Below are 26,625 nucleotides of genomic sequence, written 5' to 3'. Positions count from 1 at the left end.
AACCAAAACAAAACAAAAACAAAAAACCCTATTTCAAAGCTCCCTCCCACTACTCACTCTGCAGAAAACCTTGATCTGCATCACTGAAAAAAGAGAAATGACCCTCAGCCTCCAGCTCTTCTTACTCCTTGCCAGCTCCTGCTTACTCCTTTCCTTCTACCTGTGAGCACTTAAGGGACTGCCCAGGGGAAGGGATGTCCTGATGGCCCCCATTAACCCTTCCAGCCCTGCATTCTCTGGCCTCCTCCACTGGAGCTTTTGCTTTATCAGTTACTGTAGTGGTTCATATACGTCCACAAATTCTTTGTCACTCTTTACTTCAAAAGATGGAGACTCGGGATGCCAGGGTGTCTCAGTCAGTTAAGCATCTGCCTTCAGCTCAGATCATGATCCCAGAGTCCTGGGACTGAGTTCCATACCAGGCTCCTTATTCAGCAGGGAGCCTGTTTCTCCCTCTGCCTGCTGCTCCGCCTGCTTATGTGCGCTCGCTCTCTCTCTCTCTCTCTCTCTCTGACAAATAAATAAATACAAATGTTTAAAAAAAAAAAGATGGAGACTCATTCTCTTATCCTTGAGTATGGACTTAGTGATTCACTTCTTTTTTTTTTAATTTTTAATTTTTTATAAACATACAATATATTTTTATCCCCAGGGGTACAGGTCTGTGAATTGCCAGGTTTATACACTTCACAGCACTCACCATAGCACATACCCTCCCCTATGTCCATAAGCCCACCCCCCTTCTCCCAACCCCCCTCCCCCCAGCAACCCTCAGTTTATTTTGTGAGATTAAGAGTCACTTATGGTTTGTCTCCCTCCCAATCCCATCTTGTTTCATTGATTCTTCTCCTATCCACTTAAGCCCCCATGTTGCATCACCACTTTCCTCATATCAGGGAGATCATATGATAGTTGTCTTTCTCTGCTTGACTTATTTCGCTAAGCATGATACGCTCTAGTTCCATACACGTTGTCGCAAATGGCAAGATTTCATTTCTTTTGGTGACTGCATAGTATTTCATTGTGTATATATACCACATCTTCTTTATCCATTCATCTGTTGATGGACATCTAGGTTCTTTCCATAGTTTGGCTATCGTGGACATTGCTGCTATAAACATTCGGGTGCACGTGCCCCTTCGGATCACTACGTTTGTATCTTTAGGGTAAATACCCAGTAGTGCAATTGCTGGGTCATAGGGCAGTTCTATTTTCAACATTTTGAGGAACCTCCATGCTGTTTTCCAGAGTGGTTGCACCAGCTTGCATTCCCACCAACAGTGTAGGAGGGTTCCCCTTTCTCCGCATCCTCGCCAGCATCTGTCATTTCCTGACTTGTTGATTTTAGCCATTCTGACTGGTGTGAGGTGATATCTCATTGTGGTTTTGATTTGTATTTCCCTGATGCCGAGTGATATGGAGCACTTTTTCATGCGTCTGTTGGCCATCTGGATGTCTTCTTTGCAGAAATGTCTGTTCATGTTCTCTGCCCATTTCTTGATTGGATTATTTGTTCTTTGGGTGTCGAGTTTGCTAAGTTTTTTATAGATTTTGGACACTAGTCCTTTATCTGATATGTCGTTTGCAAATATCTTCTCCCATTCTGTCAGTTGTCTTTTGGTTTTGTTAACTGGTTCCTTTGCTGTGCAAAAGCTTTTGATCTTGATGAAATCCCAATAGTTCATTTTTGCCCTTGCTTCTGTTGTCTTTGGTGATGTTCCTAGGAAGAAGTTGCTGCAGTTGAGGTCAAAGAGGTTGCTGCCTGTGTTCTCCTCAAGGATTTTGATGGATTCCTTTCTCACATTGAGGACCTTCATCCATTTTGAGTCTATTTTTGTGTGTGGTGTAAGGAAATGGTCCAATTTCATTTTTCTGCATGTGGCTGTCCAATTTTCCCAACACCATTTATTGAAGATGCTGTCTTTTTTCCATCGGACATTCTTTCCTGCTTTGTTGAAGATTAGTTGACCATAGAGTTGAGGGTTTATTTCTGGGCTCTCTATTCTGTTCCATTGATCTACGTGTCTCTTTTTGTGCCAGTACCATGCTGTCTTGATGACAGCTTTGTAATAGAGCTTGAAGTCTGGAATTGTGATGCCACCAACTTTGACTTTCTTTGTCAATATCCCTTTGGCTATTCGAGGTCTTTTCTGGTTCCATATAAATTTTAAAATTATTTGTTCCATTTCTTTGAAAAAGATGGATGGTACTTTGATAGGAATTGCATTAAATGTGTAGATTGCTTTAGGTAGCATAGACATTTATTATATTTATTCTTCCAATCCAGGAGCATGGAACGTTTTTCCATTTCTTTGTGTCTTCCTCAATTTCTTTCATGAGTACTTTATAGTTTTCTGAGTATAGATTCTTAGTCTCTTTGGTTAGGTTTATTCCTAGGTAACTTATGGTTTTGGGTGCAATTGTAAATGGGATTGACTCCTTAATTTCTCTTTCTTCTGTCTTGTTGTTGGTGTAGAGAAATGCAACTGATTTCTGTGTATTGCTTTTATATCCTAACACTTTACTGAATTCCTGTACAAGTTCTAGCAGTTTTGGAGTGGAGTCTTTTGGGTTTTCCACATATAGTACCATATCATCTGCAAAGAGTGATAGTTTACTTCTTCTTTGCCGATTTGGATGCCTTTAATTTCCTTTTGTTGTCTGATTGCTGAGGCTAGAACTTCTAGTACTATGTTGAATAGCAGTGGTGATAATGGACATCCCTGCCGTGTTCCTGACCTTAGTGGAAAAGCTTTCAGTTTTTCTCCATTGAGAATGACATTTGCGGTGGGTTTTTCATAAATGGCTTTGATAATATTGAGGTATGTGCCCTCTATCCCTACACTTTGAAGAGTTTTGATCAGGAAGGGATGCTGTACTTTGTCAAATGCTTTTTCAGCATCTATTGAGAGTATCATATGGTTCTTGTTCTTTCTTTTATTGATGTGTTGTATCACACTGATTGATTTGCGAATGTTGAACCAACCTTGCAGCCCTGGAATAAATCCCACTTGGTCGTGGTGAATAATCCTTTTAATGTATTGCTGAATCCTATTGGCTAGTATTTTGGTGAGAATTTTCGCATCTGTGTTCATCAAGGTTATCGGTCTATAGCTCTCTTTTTTGATGGGATCCTTGTCTGGTTTGGGGATCAAGGTGATGCTGGCCTCATAAAATGAGTTTGGAAGTTTTCCTTCCATTTCTATTTTTTGGAACAGTTTCAGGATAATAGGAATTAGTTCTTCTTTAAATGTTTCATAGAATTCCCCCTGGAAGCTGTCTGGCCTTGGACTTTTGTTTGTTTGGAGATTTTTAATGACTGTTTCAATCTCCTTACTAGTTATGGGTCTGTTCAGGCTTTCTATATCTTCCTGGTTCAGTTGTGGTAGTTTATATTTTTCTAGGAATGCATCCATTTCTTCCAGATTGTCAAATTTGTTGGCGTAGAGTTGCTCATAGTATGTTCTTATAATTGTTTGTATTTCTTTGGTGTTGGTTGTGATCTCTCCTCTTTCATTCATGATTTTATTTATTTGGGTCCTTTCTCTTTTCTTTTTGATAAGTCTGGCCAGGGGCTTATCAATTTTATTAATTCTTTCAAAGAACCATCTCCTGGTTTCGTTGATTTGTTCTATTATGGTTTTTTGGTTTCTATTTCATTGATTTCTGCTCTGATCTTTATGATTTCTCTTCTCCTGCTGGGTTTAGGGTTTCTTTTTTGTTCTTTCTCCAGCTCCTTTAGGTGTAGGGTTAGGTTGTATACCTGAGACCTTTCTTGTTTCTTGAAAGGCTTGTACCGCTATATATTTTCCTCTCAGGACTGCCTTTGTTGTGTCCCACAGATTTTGAACCGTTGTATTTTCATTATCATTTGTTTCCATGATTTTTTTCAATTCTTCTTTAATTTCCTGGTTGACCCATTCATGCTGTTTAGTCTCCATGTATTTAGGTTCTTTCCATAGTGATTCACTTCTAAAAATAGAATAAGGTGATGGGATGGGGTATAGCTTCCAAAGGTTTTGCAGCTTCTCCCTTGCTCTCTCTGAGGTTACTCAGCTTAGCTTGGGGAACCTTGCTGCCATGTCATGAGGACAAGAAGCCCTAGGGAATGGGCCCGTGGTGGGGGAAGTGGGTCTGCAGTCAATAGCCAGTAATCTTAGAAGCAGATCTTCCAGCCCTGGTCAAGGTTGGAGATGCCCACAGCTCCATCCAACATTCTGACTGTTACAGGCTAAATTGCGCATATCAAATCCTAACCCCTAGTCCCTCAGAATGGAACTGAATTTGAAGAGGAGGCCTTTAAAGAGGCCATGAAGGTAAATCAAAGCTATTAACATGAGGCCTAATCCAACAAGACTGAAGTCCTTGTAGAAAGAGGGAGAGATGCTAGAGGTGTGCGTGAGTAGAGTGATGACCATATGAGGACAAAGCAGCGAGAGGATGGCTGTCTGTAAGCCAAGGAGAGAGGCCTTGGAAAAAAACCAACCTTGCCATAAATATCTGTTGTTTAAGCTGCTTGCTATGTGGCATTTTATTATGGCAGCCCTAGAAAATGAATGCAAACCTCAAAACAGTCCTTGGTGAAGAACTGCCCAGCTAAGCTGCTCTTGGATTTCTGACACTTGGAAAGTGTATGAGATAATAAACACCTGTCATTTTAAGCTGCGGGATTTTGGAATCATTAGCTATGCAACAATAGATAACTCATACAGTTACCCCTCATGCTTACATTTACACCCATTCTCACTGTTCTGGCCTTTCCTCTCTGCATAGAGATAAACTTAGGTCTCGCCTAAAAATGAATTTTCTTGGCCTCATGACCCCCTCCAGCTGTTGCCCTCCTCCTGCTTTTGCTCCTCCGCAGAGCTCTTTGAAGGAGTTGTCTCTCCACACCCATGCTTTCCGTACTCTCTCACCCTCATGCCCTTCCCCACCTTCCCTTTGGCTCTGGGGCACCCTTGATCTCCTGCCAAGGCCCTTTTCTTCACCTTGAGCTCTTCCTGTCTGAGGGAGATGCTGATTGTTTTTGTCTGCTTGAAATGCCTTCCTCTGTTCCCCTTTGGGGTAATTCTCCTTCCTTTGTTCAAACTGTGTTTCTAATAAGGACTGTAAAAGACATAAATCACAGTAACCCAGAGTCAGCCTATGACCCAAGCAGGGACCAACCACAGGCTTCCCCTGAGATGTTTTCATTGGAACTGAGGATTGGTTTTCCTCTCTAGCCATAACGTTTTGAAATGTGATTCCAGAACTGACAGGAGCTTTTGTTCTAGTGTCCTGAAAATAGATGACTTGAGAGAATAAAGTTAGTAACTGGGAAGGAAGGAGACAAAAGACAGAAATTCTGTCTCTGTCTTTTTGCACTTTAATTATTTGAGCTAAAGCATTTGGATTCTATCATTGAAACCAAAGAATTCTCACTGATCTGGTGGCCCTAATTCTGTTCTCTTTCAGCTGTATGTTTCCCTTGTGCATTCCCACCCTCTCCCAGGGCCACTATCAGGATAGAAATGCTTCCAAGTCCAAAATCAATGTCTCCAACCCCCATCTCCATCCTGAACTCCAGGTCCATCAAGCCTCTATTTTTCTGGCGGTGTCTAGCACACAGGTGGACTCATTAAACTCAGTATGACCATAGTAATTCATCTCCTCTGTTCCCACACCCGCTTTTTCCCATGCATTCTTTATCTCGGTGAATGAAACTAGCAACTGTGAAGAAAACGCTTGAGTCATCCTATTATCCCCATCTCTAAATGATCACTAGGATCTGAAGATTTCATTTGTTAAAACTTAAGCCTCCCAACTATATGCTGTCTACAAGAAAGCCACTTTAAAAATAAAGACACGTGGGGTGCCTGGGTGGCTCAGTGGGTTAAGCCTCTGCCTTCGGCTCAGGTCATGATCTCAGGGTCCTGGGATCAAGTCCTGCATCAGGCTCTCTGCTCATCAGGGAGCCTGCTTCCTCCTCTCTCTCTCTTTCTCTGCCTACTTGTGATCTCTCTCTGTCAAGTAAATAAATAAAATCTTAAAAAAAAAATAAATACACATATTAAAAGTAAAGAAATAAAGATGTATCATGAAAACAAAAGAAAGTTGGAAAGAGGAGGAGCAAGATGGCAGAGGAGTAGGAGACCTAAATATCACTGGGTCCCAGGAGTTCAGCTAGATAGTTTTCAAACCATTCTGAACATCTACAAACTCAAAGGGAGACCAAAGAGAAGAAGAGCACCAATTCTAGGAATAGAAAATTGACCACTTTCTGGAAGGCAGGACGTTCGGAGAAGTGAATCTGAAGTGATAATATGGGAAGATAGACTGGAGGGGGAGGTGTTGCTCCCAGCAAGGGGTGGAGCAGCAGAGAACAAAACAGAACGTTCAGAAGTCCACTCCACTGAGAGACATCGCTCCAGAGGCTAAGTTGGGGGGGGGGTAGAGCCCTCATGGGGACACTGTGGTCTCAGGACCTGCAGGATCACAGTAAGACCAGGGGTACCTGAATGTGGCCCAGTCCCAGGTATTGGAGCTGGAAAGCCAGCTACAGAGTTGGAGCTGAGGAGAAGGCTATCAGCTCAGGGTTATCTTAAACCATGATTCAAGCAGGGACCCCACAAGCAGCAGATCCAGGAAGACTCCCTCCTTCCTCCTCTGGGAGGAATGGTGAGGGAGCATGCTGCAGGAATCTGCTGGGTTTGGAGACTCCAAACAGGGCCATACACCAGAGATAGAAACGCTTGGTCACAGACCAGGTGAGCACAGAGTGTGGCCAGAGACCAGGGAGATGGGGGTGATTGATTGCTTTTCTCTGAGGGTGCACTGAGGAGTGCCCTCAGCACTCAGCTTCTACCGGCTGGAGATTTGGAGGCTGCCATATTCATTTTTCTTCTCCAAAGCTGTGTGGAAAGCATTCTGGGAACAAAAACTACTGAGAGCAAAACAGAGCAGATTACTTAGCCTGGCCCCTGGGAAGGGTGGTGCAATTCTGCTTTGGGCAAAGACATTTGAGAATCACTGCAACAGGCCACTCCCCCAGAAGATCAGCAAGAACATCCAGCCAAGACCAAGTACGCCAATCCATGAGAACTGCAAAACTTCAGAGCTACTGGAACACAGCACATAGACTTCATGGCTTTTTTCACATGATCCTTTAGTCTTCCAAAGTTAAATTTTTTAAATTTTATTTCTTTCTTAATCTATTTAAATTTTTTTCCTTTTTCCTATTTTAACTATTTTATCTTATTAATACCTTTTTAAAAATATTTTAAATTTTTCATTTTTATAGTCATATTCTATCTCTTCATTGTATTTAACCTTGTTTTTTGTATACATATAGGTTTTTCTTTCTTTAAAATTTTGGGATACAGTTTCTTCTTTTTTTTTTTTTTAATTTTTTAATTTATTTATTTGACAGAGAGATCACAAGTAGGCAGAGAGGCAGGCAGAGAGAGAGAGAGGAGGAAGCAGGCTCCCTGCTGAGCAGAGAGCCTGATGCGGGACTCGATCCCAGGACCCTGAGATCATGACCTGAGCCGAAGGCAGCGGCTTAACCCACTGAGCCACCCAGGCGCCCCTCTTCTAATAGATCAAAATATACCTCAAATCTAGTCTCTAGCCTGACCACATTCTTTTCTCTCTTTTTTTTCTTTCTTAAACCAACTTCTTATCTTATCAATTCCTTTCTTAGAATCTTTTCTTAATTTTCATTTTTACAGTCATATTCCATACCTTCATCACCTTTATATATTCTTGTATATATAAAATTTTTTTCTTTCTTTAAAATTTTGTGAGGCAGTTACTCATAACAGACCAAAATATATCCAAAACCAAGAGTGTGGCTCTCTTCTAGCCACCAGGCCAGTGTGTGTGTGTGTATACATACACATACACATATATATGTGTATGTGTATGTATATGTATATGTGTGTATATGTACACACACACACATATATATATGTATTTCTTCTCTCCCTGGTTTTGGGACACTTCTGATTTAGTTAGTGTATATTTTTCTGGGTTTGTTGCTACCCTTTTAGTATATTATTCTCTCATTCACCTATTATTATCACCTATAATATTCACCTATTATTATCTCATTCACCTATTACTATATAAAATCACAAGGTGGAAAAACTCACCAAAAAAAAAAAAAAGAATAAGAGGCAGTAACGATGGCTAGGGATCTAATCAGTATGGACATTAGTAATATGTCAGAACTAGAGTTCAGAATGATGGTTATCAACGTGCCAGCTAGGCTCAAAAAAGCATAGAAGATACTAGGGAATCCCTTTCTGGAGAAATAAAATAACTAAAATCTAACCAAGTTGAAATTTTAAAAAGCTATTAATGAGGTGCAATAAAAAATGGATTCTTTTACTACTAGGATAAATGAAGCAGAAGAGAGAATTAGTGATATAGAAGACCAAATGATGGAGAACAAAGAAGCTGAGAAAAGAGACACAAAAAACTACAGGACCACAAGGGGAGAATTTGAGAGATAAGTGATACCATAAGATGAAACAATATTAGAATAAATGGGATCCCAGAAGAAGAAGAAAGAGAGAAAGGGGCAGAAGGCATATTGTAGCAAATTATAGCAGAGAATTTCCCTAATTTGGCAAATGGAACAAGTATCAAAATCCAGGAGGCACAGAGAACACCCTCAAAATCAATAAAAATAGGCCCACACCCCATCATTTAATAGTAAAGCTTACAAGTCTCAGTGACAAAGAGAAAATCCTGGAAGCAGCTTGGGACAAGAGGTGTGTAACATACAATGGTAAAAATATTAGATTGGCACAGAGACCTGGCAGGCCAGAAAGGACTGGCATAGTATATTCAGAACACTAAATGAGAAAAACATGAAGCCAAGAATACTATATCCAGCTAGGCTCTCACTGAGCATAGGAGAGATAAAAATCTTCCAAGACAAACAAAAGCTAATAGAATTTGAAAACACCAAACCAGCCTTACAGAAAATATGGAAAGGGGTCCTTTAAGCAAAGAGAGAACTTAAAATTAACAGGCCAGAAAGGAATTTATTGCCTGTAGGGCAATACAATGGCACTAAATTCATATCTTTCAATAGTTACCATGAATGTAAATGGGATAAATGTCCCTATCAAAAGAAACAGGGTATCTGGGTGGATAAAAAAACAAGACCCATCATATTCTGTCTACAAGAAACCCCTTTTAGACCCACGGTTATCTCCAGATTTAAAGAGAAGGGATGGGAAACATTTAACCATGCTAATGGACATTAAAAAAAAAAAGCTGGATGGCAATCCTTGTATCAGATAAATTAGATTTTATTTTTATTTTTTTTTAAGATTTTATTTATTTATTTGACAGAGAGAGATCACAAATAGGCAGAGAGGCAGGCAGAGAGAGAGGAGGAAGCAGGCTCCCTGCTGAGCAGAGAGCCCGATGCGGGACTCGATCCCAGGACCCTGAGATCATGACCTGAGCCGAAGGCAGTGGCTTAACCCACTGAGCCACCCAGGCGCCCCGATAAATTAGATTTTAAACCAAAGCCTATAATAAGAGATGAGGAAGGATACTATATCATAATTAAAGGGTCTGTCCAACAAGAAGATCTAACAATTTTAAATATCTAGGCCCCTAACATGGGAGCAGCCAACTATATAAACCAATTAATAAGAATATCAAAGAAACACAACAACAATAATACAATAATAGTAGGGTACTTTAACACCCCCCTCACCGAAATGGACAGATCACCTAAGCAAAGATCAACATGGAAATAAAGGCTTTAAATGACACACTGGACCAGATGGACATCACAGATATATTTAGGACATTCCAACCCAAAGCAACAGAAATTTTTCTCTAGTGCATATGGAACATTCTCCAGAATGGATTATATCCTGGATCACAAATCAAGTCTCAAACAGTACCAAAAGATTGGGATCATTCCCTGCATATTTTCATATCACAATGCTTTGAAACGAGAACTCAACCGTAAGAGGAAAGTTGGAAAGAACTCAAATATGTGGAGGCTTAAGAGCATCTTACTAAAGAATGAATGGGTCAACCATGAAATTAAAGAAGAATTTAAAAAATTCATGGAAACAAGTGAAAATGAAAACACAACGGTTCACAATCTTTGGAACACAGTAAAGGAGGTCTTGAAAGGAAAATATATGGTGATACAAGCCTTTCTCAAGAAACAAGAAAGGTCTCAAGTACACAACCTAACCCTACACCTAAAGGAGCTGGAGAAAGAACAGCAAAGAAAGCCTAAACCCAGCAGAAGAAAAGAAATCATAAAGATCAGAGCAGAGATCAACGAAATAGAAACCAAAAGAAAAGTAGAACAAATCAACAAAACTAGGAGCTGGTTCTTTGAAAGAATTAATAAGGTTAACACCCCCCTAGCCAGACTTATCAAAAAGAAAAGAGAAAGGACTCAAGTTAATAAAATCATGAATGAAAGTGGAGAAATTACAACCAACACCAAAGAAATACAAAAAATTATAAGAACATATTATGAGCAACTCTACACCAGCAAATTTGACAATCTGGAAAAAATGGATGCATTCCTGGAGACACATAAACTACCAAACTGAACCAGGAAGAAATAGAAAACCTGAACAGACTCATAACTAATAAGGAGATTGAAGCAATCATCAAAAATCTCCTAACAAACAAGAGCCCAGGGCCAGACAGCTTCCCAGGGGAATTCTACCAAACATCTAAAGAATCAATACCTATTCTTCTGAAACTGTTCCAAAAAATAGAAATGGAAGGAAAACTTCCAAACTCATTTTATGAGGTCAGCATTACCTTGATCGCAAAACCAAGACCCCAACAAAAAAGAGAATTACAGACCAATATCCTTGATGAACACAGATGCAAAAATTCTCACCAAATACTAGCCAATAGGATCCAAAATAATCCTTAAAAGGATTATTTATCAAGACCAAGTGAGATTTATTCCTGGGCTGCAAGTTTGGTTCAACATCTGTAAATTGATCAATGTGATACACTACCTTAATAGAAGAAAGAACAAGAACCATATGATACTCTCAATAGATGTTGAAAAAGCATTTGACAGGGGCACCTGGGTGGCTCATCGGGTTAAAGCTTCTGCCTTCAGCTCAGGTCATGATCCCAGGGTTCTGGGATCAAGCCCTGCATGGGGCTCTCTGCTCAGCAGGGAGCCTGCTTCCTCCTCTCTCTCTGTCTGCCTCTCTGCCTACTTTTGATCTCTGTCAAATAAATAAAATCTTTAAAAAAAAGCATTTGACAAAGTACATCATTCTTTCTTGATCAAAACTCTTCATAGAGTAAGGATAGAGGGTACATACCTCAACATCATAAAAGCCATCTATGGAAAACCCACCACGAATATCATTCTCAATGGGGGAAAAGTGAGATCTTTCCTCCCAAGGTCAGGAACATGGCAGGGCTGTCCACTATCATCACCGCTACTCAATATAGTACCAGAAGTCCTAGCCTCAGCAATCAGACAACAGAAAGAAATAAAAGATATCCAAATTAACAAAGAAGAAGTCAAACTCTCATTCTTTGTAGATGATATGAAACTTTATGTGAAAAATCCAAAAGACTCCAGTCCAAACCTGCTAGAACTTATACAGGGATTCAGTAAATATAGAGCAGGATATAAAATCAATGCACAGAAATCAGCTGCATTTCTATACACCAACAAACAAGACAGAAGAAAGAGAAATTAAGGAGTTGATACCACTTACAATTGCACCCAAAACCATAAGATACCTAGGAATAAACCTAAGCAAAGAGGCAAAGATTCTGTACTCAGAAAACTATAAAGTACTCACGGAAGAAATTGAGGAAGACACAAAGAAATAGAAAAACATTCCATGCTCATGGATTGAAAGAAAAAATATTATGAAAATGTCTATGCTACCTAAAGCAATCTACACATTTAATGCACTCCTTATCAAAATATCATCAATTTTTTCAAAGAAATGGAACAAATTATCCTAAAATTTATATGGAACCAGAAAAGACCCCGAATAGCCAAAGGAATGTTGAAAAAGAAAACCAAAGTTGGCAGCATCACAATGCCAGACTTCAAGCTCTGTGACAAAGCTGGCATCATCAAAACAGTATGGTATTGGCACAAAAACAGACATATAGATCAATGGAACAGAATAGAGAGCCCCAGAAATAGACCCTCAACTCTATGGTCAACTAATCTTTGACAAAGCAAGAAGGAATGTCTAATGGAAAAAACAGTCCCTTCAACAAATGGTGTTGGGAAAATTGGACAGCCAAATGCAGAAGAATGAAACTGGACCGTTTCCTTACAACATACAAAAATAGACTCAAAATGGATCAGTGGTTTAAAGACCTCAATGTGAGACAGAAATCCATCAAAATGCTTGAGGAGAACACAGGCAGCAACCTTTTTGACCTCAGCCACAGCAACTTTTTCCTAAAAACATCACCAAGGACAAGGGAAGCAAGGGCAAAAATGAACTACTAGGACTTCATCAAGATAAAAAGCTTTTGCACAGCAAAGGAAACAGTCAACAAAACCAAAAGACAACCAACAGAATGGGAGAAGATATTTGCAGATGACATATCAGATAAAGGGCTGGTATCCAAAATCTAAAGTGAGCTTATCAAACTCAACACCCAAAGAACAAATAATCAAATCAAGAAATGGGCAGAAGACATGAACAGACATTTCTGCAAAGAAGACATCCATCCAAATGGCCAAAAGACACATGAAAAAGTGCTCCACATCACTCCGCACCAGGGAAATACAAATCAAAACCACAGTGAGATACCCCCTCACGCCAGTCAGAATGGCTCAAACTAACAAGTCAGGAAACAACAGATGTTGGCAAGGATGCAGAGAAAGGGCAACCCTCCTATACTGTTGGTGGGAATGCAAGATAGCGCAACCACTTTGGAAAACAGTATGGAGGTTCCTCAAAAAGTTGAAAATAGAGCTATCCTAGGACCCAGCAATCACACTACTGGTTATTTACCCTAAATATACAACAGTAGTGATCCAAAAGAGCACATGCACCCTAATGTTTATAGCAGCAACGTCCACAATAGCCAAACTATGGAAAGAACCTAGATGTCCATCAACAGATGAATGTATAAAGAAGATGTAGGTTTTTTCGGCGCGGCCGCCCGAGGCCGGCGAAGCCATGGGCGCCGCGACCCTGTCGCCGCCACCGCCGCCGCCCGGCCCCAGGAAGAGAAGTTAAACTTTAAGAGAAACCTAATAGACAATCTCCACAACAGATGGTAACACAAAATAATCCAGATGGGGTGCAGGTGCTGTAAAATGATACAAAGCTATCTCTTTGATCCGGTTCAAGTGCCCTCCCCTGGCTATGTCAATGAGTTGAACAGCTGCAAGGTGGATGAAGGTGACACTGTTAAACTGAAAGGCAAGCAGAGCAGCCAAGTCGTCGTGCACAAAAATGAGCTGCAGATCGAGGGCCTGAAGAGGACGGCCAGCAGAGGCCGAGCCTGCAGCGGGCAGGAGCCCCACTGGTCTCTTCCAGGACAGCCCCCTCAGGGGGATACGGCAGGGGGACACTATGCCGGCAAGGCCGGTTGTGCCATCAATGGCATCAGCCCTGCCCTCTCCCCGCTGAAGCCCACTGGGGATCATGGGCCCCACCAGGGTGACAGGGGCTTACTGCCTGCAAACAGTGTCGCCCCAACTCACCCCTTCCCAGAAAGAGGGGGCCTGGGACAACAGGACAGTGCGCTGCTGGCCTCTCAAGAGACACCGGCCGTCCAAAATGGGGACTCCAGAGCTGCTTCCAGGGCGGAGGGTCCTACCGTGGAAGTACTAGACCATGACCTCCAGATCCCGGCCCCAGATTACCCTCCCCTTTGGGGCTCTGTTGTAGACAAAGATGATGGGGAAGAAAAGGACTGTCTTTCCAAGAGCCAGACTGAGGAGGACCCTCTGGCGGGAACCCACCCCAGGGCGGGGGAGCACGGTTTGAACATGCCCTTCCCCTTGAAAAGAAGTTGGGATTCCTTGAACGAGGCCGTGACGACAGAAGGCCTAAGCGTCTGCTTTAAAGAGGAGGCTGTTGCTCAGGCCAATTCGAGAACCGAGCGGGAGGATTCACGTGGCTCCCCCCACGAGCCGGGCGGGGACGCGGACGATGAGGATGCGGCCGTGGCCGAAGCCCCTGCGGCCTTAGAAGCAGCAACCGCCGGAGAAGACGTGGACATGGACGAGGCAGATTAGGGCCCTGAGCAGGGGGCGCAGTGCGCACGTCGGGCGCGCGTGCTCTGTTGACAGACTGGCGCCCTCGCCCCCCCGCCCCGCACCCCAGCGGCCTTATGGGTTATTTGCTCGGCTTCGGGGGCCTGCGCCCTGGCGCTTGTTGTTCAGAACGGACCGCCCCGCGGTGCGGACTGGCAGTCACTCAGGGCTCTAGAATAAAAATCAGAGTGCGCGGTGCGGGACTGCCCACCTGCATGCAGGAATTAAACGGCCTGCTCGTCCACCCACGGATCGATGTTCTTCAGAATGCTCTGAAATCCCAGCGCTTAATCCTCTCCCTCCTCCCCACCCACCAAGGGTGCAGAATCACAGACCATTCTGTCTGTAAATTCTTCGTCTTGCTTTTGCGAGCCAGACATTGTACCCAACCTGGAAAAGGTAGCTCCGCCCACTGAAAGTGCCTAGTGTGTCCCCAGAGCATGGCTTGCCTGCAGGGACAGTCACCCAGGGAACTAATCACTAACCACTTGTTTGACATCGAGTTGAGCTCAGCAGCCCTCAGGATGAAGAAGAAGCCACTAGTAAGCAAATGGTTAGTCATTAGCTGCGATATTAAGACACCTTGACCTTAACTTTTTTACGTTATTACTTTTTAATGTCCTCTGGGACTCGGGGAAGCCGGCCGAAAGAATTCTGCAAACCGCTTGTGTTGTATTTGAGTTTTAAGTTGGTGAGGTTGGGAAGAGCCAAGAGATAGACATTTTATGCCACTTAATGTCTGATTCTGATTAAAATATAACAACATATACATCTGTCTGTTGTAACTCAAAGGTAGTTCTGATTTCCCCAGACAGAGTGTCAGTAAATCTTGATGTTTCTTTCCATTTGGAGAGCCACACTGCCGAGTGGCAAGTGAGGATAACAAGTCCGTTTGCTGAGGATGGCTTCAGCTGTCTGTCCCTACCATTCAGACTCATGATACCACATGCTCTGATCTTACTGAAGGATGAACCACAGCCCTCTCTGGGTGCCAGTCTTCTAATTTATAAAAACAAGAACTGCCTTTCTGACATGGCTCAGTGGAGAATTTAGAGGATGGTCCAGTCTCTCTAGAAAGATTCGAACACGGAAGATGCCAGCATATGGCATTTCATAACACAGGCTCTGAAATGTGGCTGACCTCGGTTTGCTTTCCAGCTTTGCCACACGACCTTGGGCAAATAACTTATCCCTTCTATTTGCCCATCCATGATGTGAGAATAATAGTATATATTTGAAAGGATTAAATGAGATTTTACAAGTATTTATCACGGTGCCTGGCACATGGTAGGCACTCAATAAAAAGCTGATCTTACCAGTGAGATACAAAAAAAAAAAAAGATGTAGTATATGTATAAACAATGGAATACTACGCAGCCATCAAAAGAAATGAAATCTTGTCATTTGCAGCAACATGAATGGAACTAGAGAGTATTATGCTAAGTGAAATAAGTCAGAGAAAAACAATTATCATATGATCTCTCTGATATGAGGTATTTGAGAGGTAGGGCGGGAGTTGCGGGGAGATAGAGAGGGAAAAAAATGAAACAAGATGGGATCAGGAGGGAGACAAACCATAAGAGACTCTTAATCTCAGGAAACAAACTAAGTTGCTGAGGGGAAGGATGGTGTGGCTGGGTTGTGGATATTGGGGAGGGTATGTGCCATGGTGAGTGCTGTGAATACTGTGATTCACAGACCTATACCCCTGAAGCAAATAACACATTATATGTTAAAGGAAGGAAGGAAGGAAGAAAGAAAGAAAGAAGGAAAGAAAACTGGAGTAGCTAAAGTTATTTCAGATAGAGCAGACTCCAGTGTAGGGAGAATTAAGAGGGCAAGGTGGAATAAAAACAGGCATTACATAATAATAAATAATCAATAAAACTGATAAACCTCTAGCCAAGTTAACCAAGAAAAAAAGAGAGAAAATGCAAATTTGTAATACCAGAAATGAGAGAGGAACATCTCAAGAATAATTAACTTGATCTCATGGACATTAAAATGATTAAAAAAAGGGATATTATGAGCAACTAGATCCCTACAAATTTGGTAGCTTAGATGAAATAGACCAATTCCCTGAAAGACAAAAACTGCAAGAAGAAATAGACAATCTGAATAAACCTATATCTATTAAAGAAATTGAATCAATAATTAATAACCTGTCAAAAAAAAAAAAAGGCACCAGCCCTAGATAGTTTCACCAAATGAATTCCACCAAACATCTAAGGAAGAAATGAGACTCATTTTCTATAATATCTCCCAGGAAACAGAAGCAGAGAAAACACTTCCTAGCTCATACTATGAGACCAGCATTACCCTACTACCAAAGCCAGATGAAAGACATTGAAAGAAAGGAAAAACTAGAGGCTCTCTCCTGTCCTGCCCATCCCTTGATCCCCTGTCATGCTTCCCCTGGGAAACTAGAAGCCTCGCAGGTAGACTTGCTGCTTCTGGTCTCTCTAAAAATTATTGTTCATTCCACCAACTGAGTGATCTTTACAAAGATGCAAATAATTGGCACATCATGCCTCTCCACAACTAGGAGTGTGTCATATCTTTTTTTGGCTTGTTTTTAAGTAGGCTCCACACTGTTTCAGGCTGCAGTGTGGGGCTTGAACCCAGGGCCCTGAGATCAAGACCTGAGCTGAAAAGAGTCAGATGCTTAACTGACTGAGCCACCAGGGACCCCAGGGTGTGCCATTTCTCTATCACAGTCAGGTCCTTCAGGATCATGGCCCGTCTGGCGTTTTGCCTCATATCGCACCTCTTCTCCCACAGGTGCCCTAAATTTCATGCAGTTCCCAAAATAGCCCACATTCTCTCTCACTTGGGTGTCTGTGCACTTGATCTGATGTGAGTTTAGCAGGAACGCATACGCACGCATGTCTATATCCACACACAGGCACCCTCTCATGGTGCAGCTGTAATTTCCTCTCTCAGCACTTATTCCTGTTTTTATGGTCAGTGTGTGTATCTCTCCAACATTGATGAGAATCTTAAGACCAGAACTGTGCCCTACTCATTCCAGTAGGGGCTCACAATATTCTTGCTGAAAGAATGGGAGCAAGGATGAGTAGGTTGGTGGGTAGATAGATGGTTGGCCACCGGGAAGATGAAAACATCTTCCTATTCCAGGAAAGCAGTATGGCATTGCCACTGAGGGAAAACCCTGGGTGTTCACAAGTTCCTGCCTCTTGTTAGTGAGATGATCTCTTCTTAGCTCAGATGCCCTTGCCCAGCCCTGAGGCAGGTCAGTGTGCTGCTGAGCCCACTGGGCCAGTGTCATGCACTGGCCTCAGGGTCTACCGAACTTCAGGTACCAGAATGGGGGTGACAATCATCTGATGGGAGAAGGTTGAGGTACTGGCTCCCAAAGTCTTTCTCAGAGCTGCAGGATGTCTAAAGCTACACATACCACTGTCATGGCCTTCTGGGCATCATTAAAGTGGAGCATGGAAGAAGCGTTAAGAAAATGCTGAAAGCTGAGTGAGGGAAGAATCCAAATGTTGCTGGGACTAGAAGGGGCTGTGTGCCATGTGGTGTATGGGGCATACAGGAGGAGACTGGAGTCTGAGAAGCAAAACCCACACTGAGTCTCTGGTCTATGGGAAGCTAGTCTAGAGGGGGATGCTACCCTGGAGGGCTGAGAAAGCATTGCCCAAGGAAGTGGTGCAGAAAGGTGTCTGGGGCACGGGCTGGGGGAGGGACTGAGATCCTCCAGAGCTGAGGGCTCCTGATGAGGAATCTGTCATCCCAAGGGGAACAGATAGTGGGCACAGGTAAGAAGGGCTACCACCACTCAGTGAAAGACAGCCCAGTCTAGCAGGTGACAGGGGCCCTGGCTAGACCAATATTGGTGGTTTCAGATGGCTTGATCTAATATATGTGCTGATATATGAATATGTAAAAAAAAGTTATATTTTATAGTATTATGCAATTTTTGTGTAAACACATATATATAAAGATGGATATATATCTTTTTAAGAGGTAATTATATTGAACTGTTACCAGGGGTTTTTTGGGGGGAGGTGAGGACTGGGGTGAGGAGTAGAGGGATGGAAGTGGGGGAAGACTTTTCCTTCACAAGTTTCTCCTTCCAGTCATGTTTGGCATTTCAATATCCATATATTTTTATTACTTATTTTGTTGTCTATGGCCTTTCCTGGCTGCCTGAAATCCTACCCTTTTCTCATAGGTACAACCATCTGCAAGAATCAGCTACCAAGTTCATGACAGGGAGGAATGGGAGGGGCTGACCCCTGCACTACTGAGGTGGGAGCTCTCCCTGGTGCTGGGTTTAGCAGCCCGGGCAGGGATAGGCCCTGTCAACCCAGATTCTGACCCTCTCCATGTGTCCTGATCCAGCTAGGACGGCTCAGCCCCTCTCTGCAGCCCAGGGCCCAGAGGGACACACCCTCCATTGAAAGGAGTCCCACCCCACACAGCATTGCCTTGCATTTAGGATGATGTGGGTGGGGTCACAGTCGTGTGGCGTCATGGGTATTCCCATGAATACCATGTGACTGGTAATTCAGAAGATAGATGTCCCTGAGAGGTACCCCTGGCCCTGAAACATGATGCTCTTGGGTCCTCACCAGGGATCCCTTCTCTTTTGCCCAGGTAAATCCAGGTTGAGGATGTGAAACTATAGTCCTCCATCCCATCCTCCCCTATTGGGCACAGGGCCTGGCTACCCCCACTGTCCAAAACCGTGTGCTGATGTAGTACCAAGAGACCCTGCTTCCTTAGAGCCTCGTTCCTAGAGCCTCCTGGGGAAGTCAGTGATGGCAGGATGGCCTCGTTGAAGAGGCTCTAGTGGGAGAATTTTTCCTTCCAGTAGGGCTCTGCTCCCCTTCCAGAGGGGCAGTGCAGCTGCAGGGAATTCAGCTGGGGTCCTGTTCCTCCACAATGTGGTATGATGAGTCTCTTAAACTAAGTTTATCCCTCCCCCACTCACACCTAACACACACACCTGGATTCAGGTGCTTTAGGGCTCCCTGCTGGTACAGGTGAAGTGTCTGCTCACTTCTCCAACCTCATTTCTGGCCCACTCAGACCTGGCTTAAGTGTCCCCTTGCAGTCCTCCTGACTTTGTCTTCACCCATCCTAGCTAATGCCTGCCTTCTCTGGTCTCAGAAGACCCTGGCCAGTCCTCGGGAAGGGCATTCATGTTCTGTACTGAACTCATGGTTTACCTTCACTCAGAGACTGGCTTCTCCCAAGCTTTGGTTTGGCAGAGTGCCTTCAGCCTGCCCAGGGACAGCTTGGAAGACAGGGCCCTTGAGAAGCCTTCTTGACTTTACTGTTTTTACCAATGGTATTTCCTTGCTTGGTATTCCCTTTATGGCATTCCATCAGGAAAGATGGGCTCCTTCTCAGAAACTGGTTTGTTCTTAACAAGGACATGTTTGAACTTGTCCCTGCTTATATTTTGTTTTTGCATTGCCCACCAGGAATCTCAGAGTAAACTTGGTGGCTACATTTAACAAATACACTGAGCCTTCCTTTACTAACCTTTCTCTAGCCAAATTGTACTTTCCTACTTTATCTTGCTTTCTCATTTCTTTTTTTTTATTCTTTTGCATTGTAGGTATCTCTGAAATTTGCCTCAAATGACTGTCTTTTGTTTATTTTTTGTATAAGGCAGGTGATCTGTGAGAGAGATTTGCAGATACATGTGCCTTGGGTATCAGTCTATTCCACAGCGCTATGGTTCCTTTGCCTACCATGAACATTCTGTCCATAGGCCCCAGAACAAAGCAGGGCCTCAGACTGTACTCAGGCTCCATGCAGAGAGTTTTCCAATAGCAGTTTATTAATTTAATCTGTACAACAATGCTACAAGGTGAGTGATATGGTCTCATTTGACAGATGAAGAAACTGAGGCTTCAGGTCCCACACCTGGTAGGTAATTGAGTTAGGATTTGAACCCATGCTTGTCTGGCTGGGAAATTCTTGTTTATTTCACTTTACCCCTCTCCTTGGTCTGACATGCTGTACTCTCTAGGACTGGATTGTCCAATGTGGCAGCAACTAGATATATGTAGCTACTTACATTTAAATTCATTTTAGTTAAAATTAAAAATCCAGAGGTGCCTGGGTGGCTCAGTCCGTTATGCATCTGCCTTTGGCTCAGGCCATGATCCCAGAGTCCTGGGATCAAGCCCTGCGTCAGGCTCCCTGCTCAGCAGGAGTCTGCTTCTCTCTCTCCTCCCTGCTCCTGCTCTCTCTTGGTCACCCCAGCCACACTTCAAGTGCTCAGTAGCCACATGTGTGGCTAGTGGCTACTGTGTTGGACAATGCAGAAGAGAATATCTCTATCAACATGGAAGAAGAATCTACTATTTCCCTAGTCCCGCACTCAGTTTCTGCTAGGAGGCAGCAGTGCCCAAGCTGGACTTGTACTTTCTTTCCTCTGCAACTACGTGATGTCCTTTCCTTAGCCTGGAACATCCCAACTCTCCACCTTGTCATCGAGCCATCCTTTCCTACGCCACGCATTTGTCCCTCTGCCTCCTTCTCTGTCACCCTTCCCCCTTCCCACCCTGTCCTCCACCCCAGCAATATCCTCCTCTAACTCTTGATACCTATGAGGCCTGCATTTCTGGATGGATCACTTTTCTTTTGCATAGACTTACCTTACCCGCCCAGTGGTGAAGGAACATGGTACACACTGCTTGATTAATTGAGGAGATAGACAAGAGAGTCTAAATGGCATTGGATAGAAAACTTGACTTCACTCCTAGCTTAACCTATTCCATTCCTTCATTCAACATATCTTCCCCCAATGCCTCTTCTTTGCCATGACCTGGATGAATGTGGGGGGCAGAGAAATCTTGAGGAGATCCAGCCTGTGCTCTTAAGCTGTTCATAGCCAACGGCCTGAGGCAAATTTTACCCTCCTCTATCTCCATGAGCTCTTTAATGAAAAGCACAATTCTTGCTCTTCTTCCCTGCAGCTTGTCATGTGCCCTGAGTGACAACGTAGAAGCGAGAGCCTTTGTGGAAGACATGAACAACACACAGTGATACAAATGCATCTAGGTAACTGGGAATGTTTGTCCTGCCGAGTCACCTCCCCACAGAGCTGCACACTCATAGTACCTGGCTCCATGCCCAAGTGAGGATGCAGCAGTGCCCAAGACACACTTCTGGACAGGTCTTCTGGGAAGAGGCACCCGAAAGCTTGGGCAACGGGGAAGGTCTCCTACTGGGAGTGCAATTGAGCTGAATGCTTCTTAAATTTACTGGGGCTTGTGCTCCAGGCCGCATGTAGAGGTTTGTTTTGTTTTGTTTTGTTTTTTAACTAAAGTCTTGAACAGAGTTCAGGGATTTTATGGATTAGAACAAAATTCAAGCCCAGAGTTACAGAGTATGGCTTCAAGGGAGGCCAGGTCATGGGGAAATAAACACACACAATTTAGGAGATTTAGGATGGGGCCCCACACCCGCCAGCTGCCAGAGCCCCCCAGTTCTGTATCTGAAATGTCCTTATCTGTGAAATGGGGATGGATGCCCACCATGCCGGCAGCCCAAGTGAGGCAGCTTATGGAAACCAACAGTGGAGTCCTTCCCCCAGACACCCTGTTCCCACAACTGAACACCTCCACTCTGGAGGCTTTGAGGCTGGGGTCCTGCCTCACCAGGGGCCCCGGTCTTTCAGAGGTGAGTAACACCATTGTCTGCAGTTGGCCCCTAAGGTACACAGAGACAGAGGAGCCTGGGCTTTGGAGTCCCATCTCAACTCTGCTTCTTTCTGTGGCACCCCAGCTGTCCATACATACTTGTCCATACATGTTTGTCCACACTGGTAATATCACCAGTGTGCTGTGAGGACGCAGAGTGGTGGCACATATAGTGCACCTGACATCTGCCAGGTGCCACAGCATTGGCACCCAGGCTCTCCCTCATGCCTCATGATTCCTTGGTGAGTCCTTATGCTATGAGAAGCCTGCTGGCTAGAGTAGCCCCGGCCCTCCATCCCCCCCCGTCAGTGAGTCTGCCTTCCTATGGCAGAGGGCCAGGGCAGCTTTTCCTTCCCTTCCTCGGCCCCCCAGTCCAGCCCTGTGCTGATAGAACAGGTTTCTGGGCTGGGGTTCCTGGTTTCCCAGCTCCTGAAAGCAATCTCTGGCTCTCTACTTCACAGGCCTGCCCTACCTGGTTTCCAGATGAGCCCTGCAGTGCTTCTTCCCCAGATCTGTGCCTCCCACCTTCTATCCAGCCATCTCCCTCCTGAGAGGTGGCTCCCTCACCGCCCTCTCGTCCTATCCCAAAGGCCCCGGTGCATCCAGCGGGCAGAGAAGCCTCTGGTTCTCCCTTACCTTCTCAGGTGTCTTGCTGACTCCCTTCTTCTCCACCCCAGGCACTCTGAAAGAGCAGGGAAAGGAGGCAGAGCCAGGGCTCTGGGCCTGTCAGAGAGTAAGGGAGAGGAGGAAGAGGCAGAAGGGCCCCAAGAGGAAATGGCCCAGCAGTCTGGGCCCACGTAATTTATTATAGGACTTTGTCCTTGGGCTCCAGGCATATCCACTCCCACATGGCTGCCACGGCCCTACCTAGCAGAGCCTCACAGCGGCCTGATCTTTAACCCTGGCCTCTTCAGCAGACAGTCTCCACAGGCCATCAGAGTCTGCTCTCCATGCACCTATTGCTGGCCACCAGCCAAGCCCCATGGTGACAATCAGCTGATCATCCAGGGAGTTCAACCTATTCCCAGGCATCACGCAGGTTCCAAGGAAGCCCATGCAGGACCTCTGCTCTCAAACACCCCATGTCCTAATTGGGGCACACACAGAGGAGATGCTAGGAAGCCTATATCAGAGCTAAAGGCCATCAGGGCATCTAGATTTTCAGTAGGGTCCCTGGAAGCAGAGGCAGCTGGCTCGGGCTGGGGCTCAAATGAAAGGGAATTTTTGCAATGAGGCAAGTACAGACATTTCAGGTGGTGCACCCTGGGAGATACCCTGCTGGAAGGGACGGACAGTCCCTGGAGGTATGAGGGTGATGGCTCTGAAGGCAGGTGGAATATAAGTCCACAGTGGGTAGCTGTTCAGCAGTAGCCCTATCCTTGGGTGAAGAGACCTTGCTTGGTGGTGCTCACGGCTGGCCCAACTAGAGTCAGTTAGATTTCTTCCTGGGCCAGGGCTTGGAAGGGACATGGGAAATGCAGACTGAGGTGTGGGAAGCAGCTTTTAGATAGAATCGAGGCTCCAGCAGGGCAGCAGCCCTGACCTTGGCCTCTTTTGGGGACAGGAACCAAGTACTGGTAGGAGAGAAAAGGGTAAAGTAGGTTCTTCCCTGTCACACCTGTGACCAAACTTGGCTTTCCTGCAGCCTAACGTGACTGCCACAACTCTCCTCAAGATGCAAATATTCTGTTAATCTTTAAAAATGTGTTTCAGAGGGGCACCTGGGTAGCTTAGTAGGTTAAGTATCTTACTTTGGCTCAGGTTATGATCTCAGGGTGCTGGGATCAAGCCCTGCCATTGGTCTCTGTGCTTGGAGGGGAGCCTGCTTCTCCCTCTTTGTGTGCCCCTCCCCCCAGCTTGTGTGTGCTTTCTCTCTCTCTCTCTCTCAAATAAATAAATAAAAATCTTAGAAAAAAAAATGTTTCTGAGCTGAGCCAAATGCCTCCATAGGACAACTTTTTATCATTCCATTTCTGACCAACCATCCAGAGCCCACTGTAGTATCACCACAGCAAAGAAAACAGAGGCTAGAAAGCTCTTCATTCCACCTCTACCAACACAACCTAGAGCAGGCTGAAGTTGCTTGTTTCCTGGTGGCCCTAATTTTCCCCTCTGGCCTACAGCACCCAAGTTATCCATTAACACTGTAAAATGGCACAGCTGGCAGCAAAGGGCTCTTCAGAGAGTTTCAGAATTCCCAGGCTCAGAGAACTAGCATTTAACTAGTGTTTGTAGGCACTGGGCTCTTTGTGGGTACCATCTCATATCTTCATAAAAACCCACAAATTAGAGATGCTTATCCTCATCTCATAGTGAGGAAGTTCAAACTGAAGAGGTTAAGAAACTTGCTTATGTCACACAGAAGTGGCAGGGACAAGATTTGAATGGAGGTTGACCTGACTCCAAGGCCTGGGCCTATCCTACTTGATACCACATCTGCCCTTGTACAAATCTGGACTCCCTCCTCCCTTATCCCCAAGGGATGGATGAGACATCATGTTTTTAGTAATTTTCAGGGAAGGTGCTTCCCCAACTTGCTTGCCCTTGCCCAGGATCAGAAGAGCCTTTCACTTCCAAAGTCAGAAGTCTCTGAGATTCCTAGGGCAGAGGATTATCTAGGAAGGGGCGGAGCTTAAATGCCTTCTTGCAAACACAGTTACCCACAGGACAGGAATGTATATCACAAGACACATTTTATTGGTGCAGTCCAGGGTTTCTCAGTCTTGGTATTACTGACATTTTGGGCTGGCTTATTCTTTGATGGGAGTTTGGGAAGAGCTGTCCTATGCACTGTAAGATGTTGAGCAGTAACCCTGGCCTTTACCCATTAGATTCACTCCACCAGCAGTGCAATCAAAATGTGTCCAAATACTTCCAAATGTCTCCTAGGAGACAAAACCATTCCCAGTTAAGAACCAATGTATAGTTCATTGGTCCAGGTGCAGCTGAGGCCGAAAGAGAACATAAAAGTCCAGAAGTGGACATACTCTTGGAAGAGATGACACTGCGCTTGACCTCCTTGAATGACAGGAAGATGTGCTTAGAAGATATGGAGAGTGCAGAGAAGGGGCTATTGGACTGGTGCCCCCAGGGGACATGCCAAGGAAATGAATATCTTCAGGCTAGCCCAAGTACTTCATCCTCCTTGGATCAGCAACTATGAGATAGACATTGCTAGAGTGGGCAGAGCTCGGATCCAAAGTCCTAATGAGCCAGGAAGGTATCCACCATCTCCGTCCTGGAGGAAATGACTCATTTCTGATTGTGCTTTATCATCATTACCTATCTGAGGGATCCACCCAGATGTTTAGCCAAGGCAGCAGGAGGGGCAAAGCACAGACACAAAATGGAAGAGTCCCTTCCTCCCCTCTGGAGAGCTGTGGGAAATCCAAGGGATAAATCTCAGTGTTGGGTCCTGGCATTTAAACCTGGAGCACTGGTCATAAACAGGGGGCCTCTGTCCCATGACCAGGGTCAATAGCATCCTGGTGACTAATTTGATTGCCCTGGGGAGGTTGAGGTAATGGGAGGAGAAAGCAAAACTCGATTGTGTGGCAGTTCAATAAACCAGGGAACCAGGGAAATTATGTTGATGATGCTAATTATGGTGATGGTAATGGTATCTTGTCTAACTCTTGGAAGAGGATGGAGGACCTTGTGAAGGTCTTGTTAAGGCCTCGTGAAGGGCTTCCTTTCTGAGAAAAGAAACATCAGGATAGAGCTCTTACCCTTGACTGGAATGCTCTGTGTGCAGCAAGACCAGTTTCTTTTCCTTCTGGCCCCATAGCTGAGATACTCTTTCCAATCTCACTCACAGGAGTGGCCAAAGACTGAAGGTAAGTACTATGCTGCACTTCCAGGTCCTGTGACATCCTGTGCTCTCTTCTTCCCTCTGCTGGTGACATGAAGAGCATCCAACTTTGGATTCCGAGGCCCTAAGGAATGAAGATAAAATATGGAAAGAGCCTGGGTTCCTGGACGACCCCTGGGAGCAAAGTACCATCTCCAGCCCACCACCAACCTCACTGACGCCATTTACAAGAGCAAGAAATAAATTTTTGTGTCAAGCCGCTGAAAGTTGTTGTTATAATAGTTTTGTTTTGTTTTTTTAAATTTTATTCATTTGAGAGAGAGAGAGAGTGAGAGAGAGAGCATAAGCAGGGGGAAAGGCACAGGGAGAGGGAGAAGGTGACTCCCTGCTGAACTGGGAGCCTGATGGGGCTTGATCTCAGGACCTGGAGATCACGACCCAAGCCAAAGACAGACACTTAGCCATCTGAGCCACCCAAAGACAGACACTTAGCCATCTGAGCCACCCAGCTGCCCCTGTTGTTGTAATAGTTAACCTACAACGATTAAAACATGATCCCTCGGGGCACCTGGGTGGCTCAGTGGTTAAAGCCTCTGGCTTCGGTTCATGATCTCAGAGTCCTGGGATCGAGCCCCTCATCGGGCTCCCTGCTCGGCAAGGATCCTGATCCCCCCCACTCCCCCACCTGCCTCTCTGCCTACTTGTGATCTTTGTCTGTCAAATAAATAAATAAAATCTTAAAAAAAAATGATCCCTCTCCCACCCAAATCTGGTGTTGTGTTTTAAATACCAGCTCAAATACTCTTCTCCCAGGAAGGTGACCCCGAGAGTCACTCTAAGTCACACTTAGTTCACTCTAGCTTTTAATACCTATG

At 44.5% G+C, this 26,625-nt stretch overlaps 2 protein-coding genes across 4 annotated transcripts in view; one reads left to right on the top strand and one right to left on the bottom strand.

Annotated features, from left to right (window-relative positions):
• The window catches only part of MYO7B (myosin VIIB), a 102,056-nt gene extending 79,345 nt beyond the window's left edge, over positions 1–22,711 (bottom strand). For all 3 annotated transcript variants that reach the window (XM_044242702.1, XM_044242703.1, XM_044242705.1), the window contains exon 1: positions 22,576–22,711. The gene's annotated coding sequence lies outside the window, so the exon portion shown is untranslated. The remainder of the gene's footprint in view (positions 1–22,575) is intronic.
• Positions 13,194–14,233, top strand: LOC122902761 (uncharacterized protein C4orf19-like). Its single transcript, XM_044242706.1, has one exon. The coding sequence runs from the start codon at positions 13,286–13,288 to the stop codon at positions 14,231–14,233; it is 948 nt and encodes a 315-aa protein (XP_044098641.1). The 5' UTR covers positions 13,194–13,285.
• Positions 22,712–26,625: the final 3,914 nt, after the last annotated feature.

Source organism: Neovison vison, chromosome 3 (genome assembly GCF_020171115.1).
Source record: "Neovison vison isolate M4711 chromosome 3, ASM_NN_V1, whole genome shotgun sequence".
Lineage (NCBI taxonomy): Eukaryota > Metazoa > Chordata > Mammalia > Carnivora > Mustelidae > Neogale > Neogale vison.
Note: the sequence above shows the minus strand (reverse complement) of the source record. Positions and strands in the feature narration are given on the sequence as shown.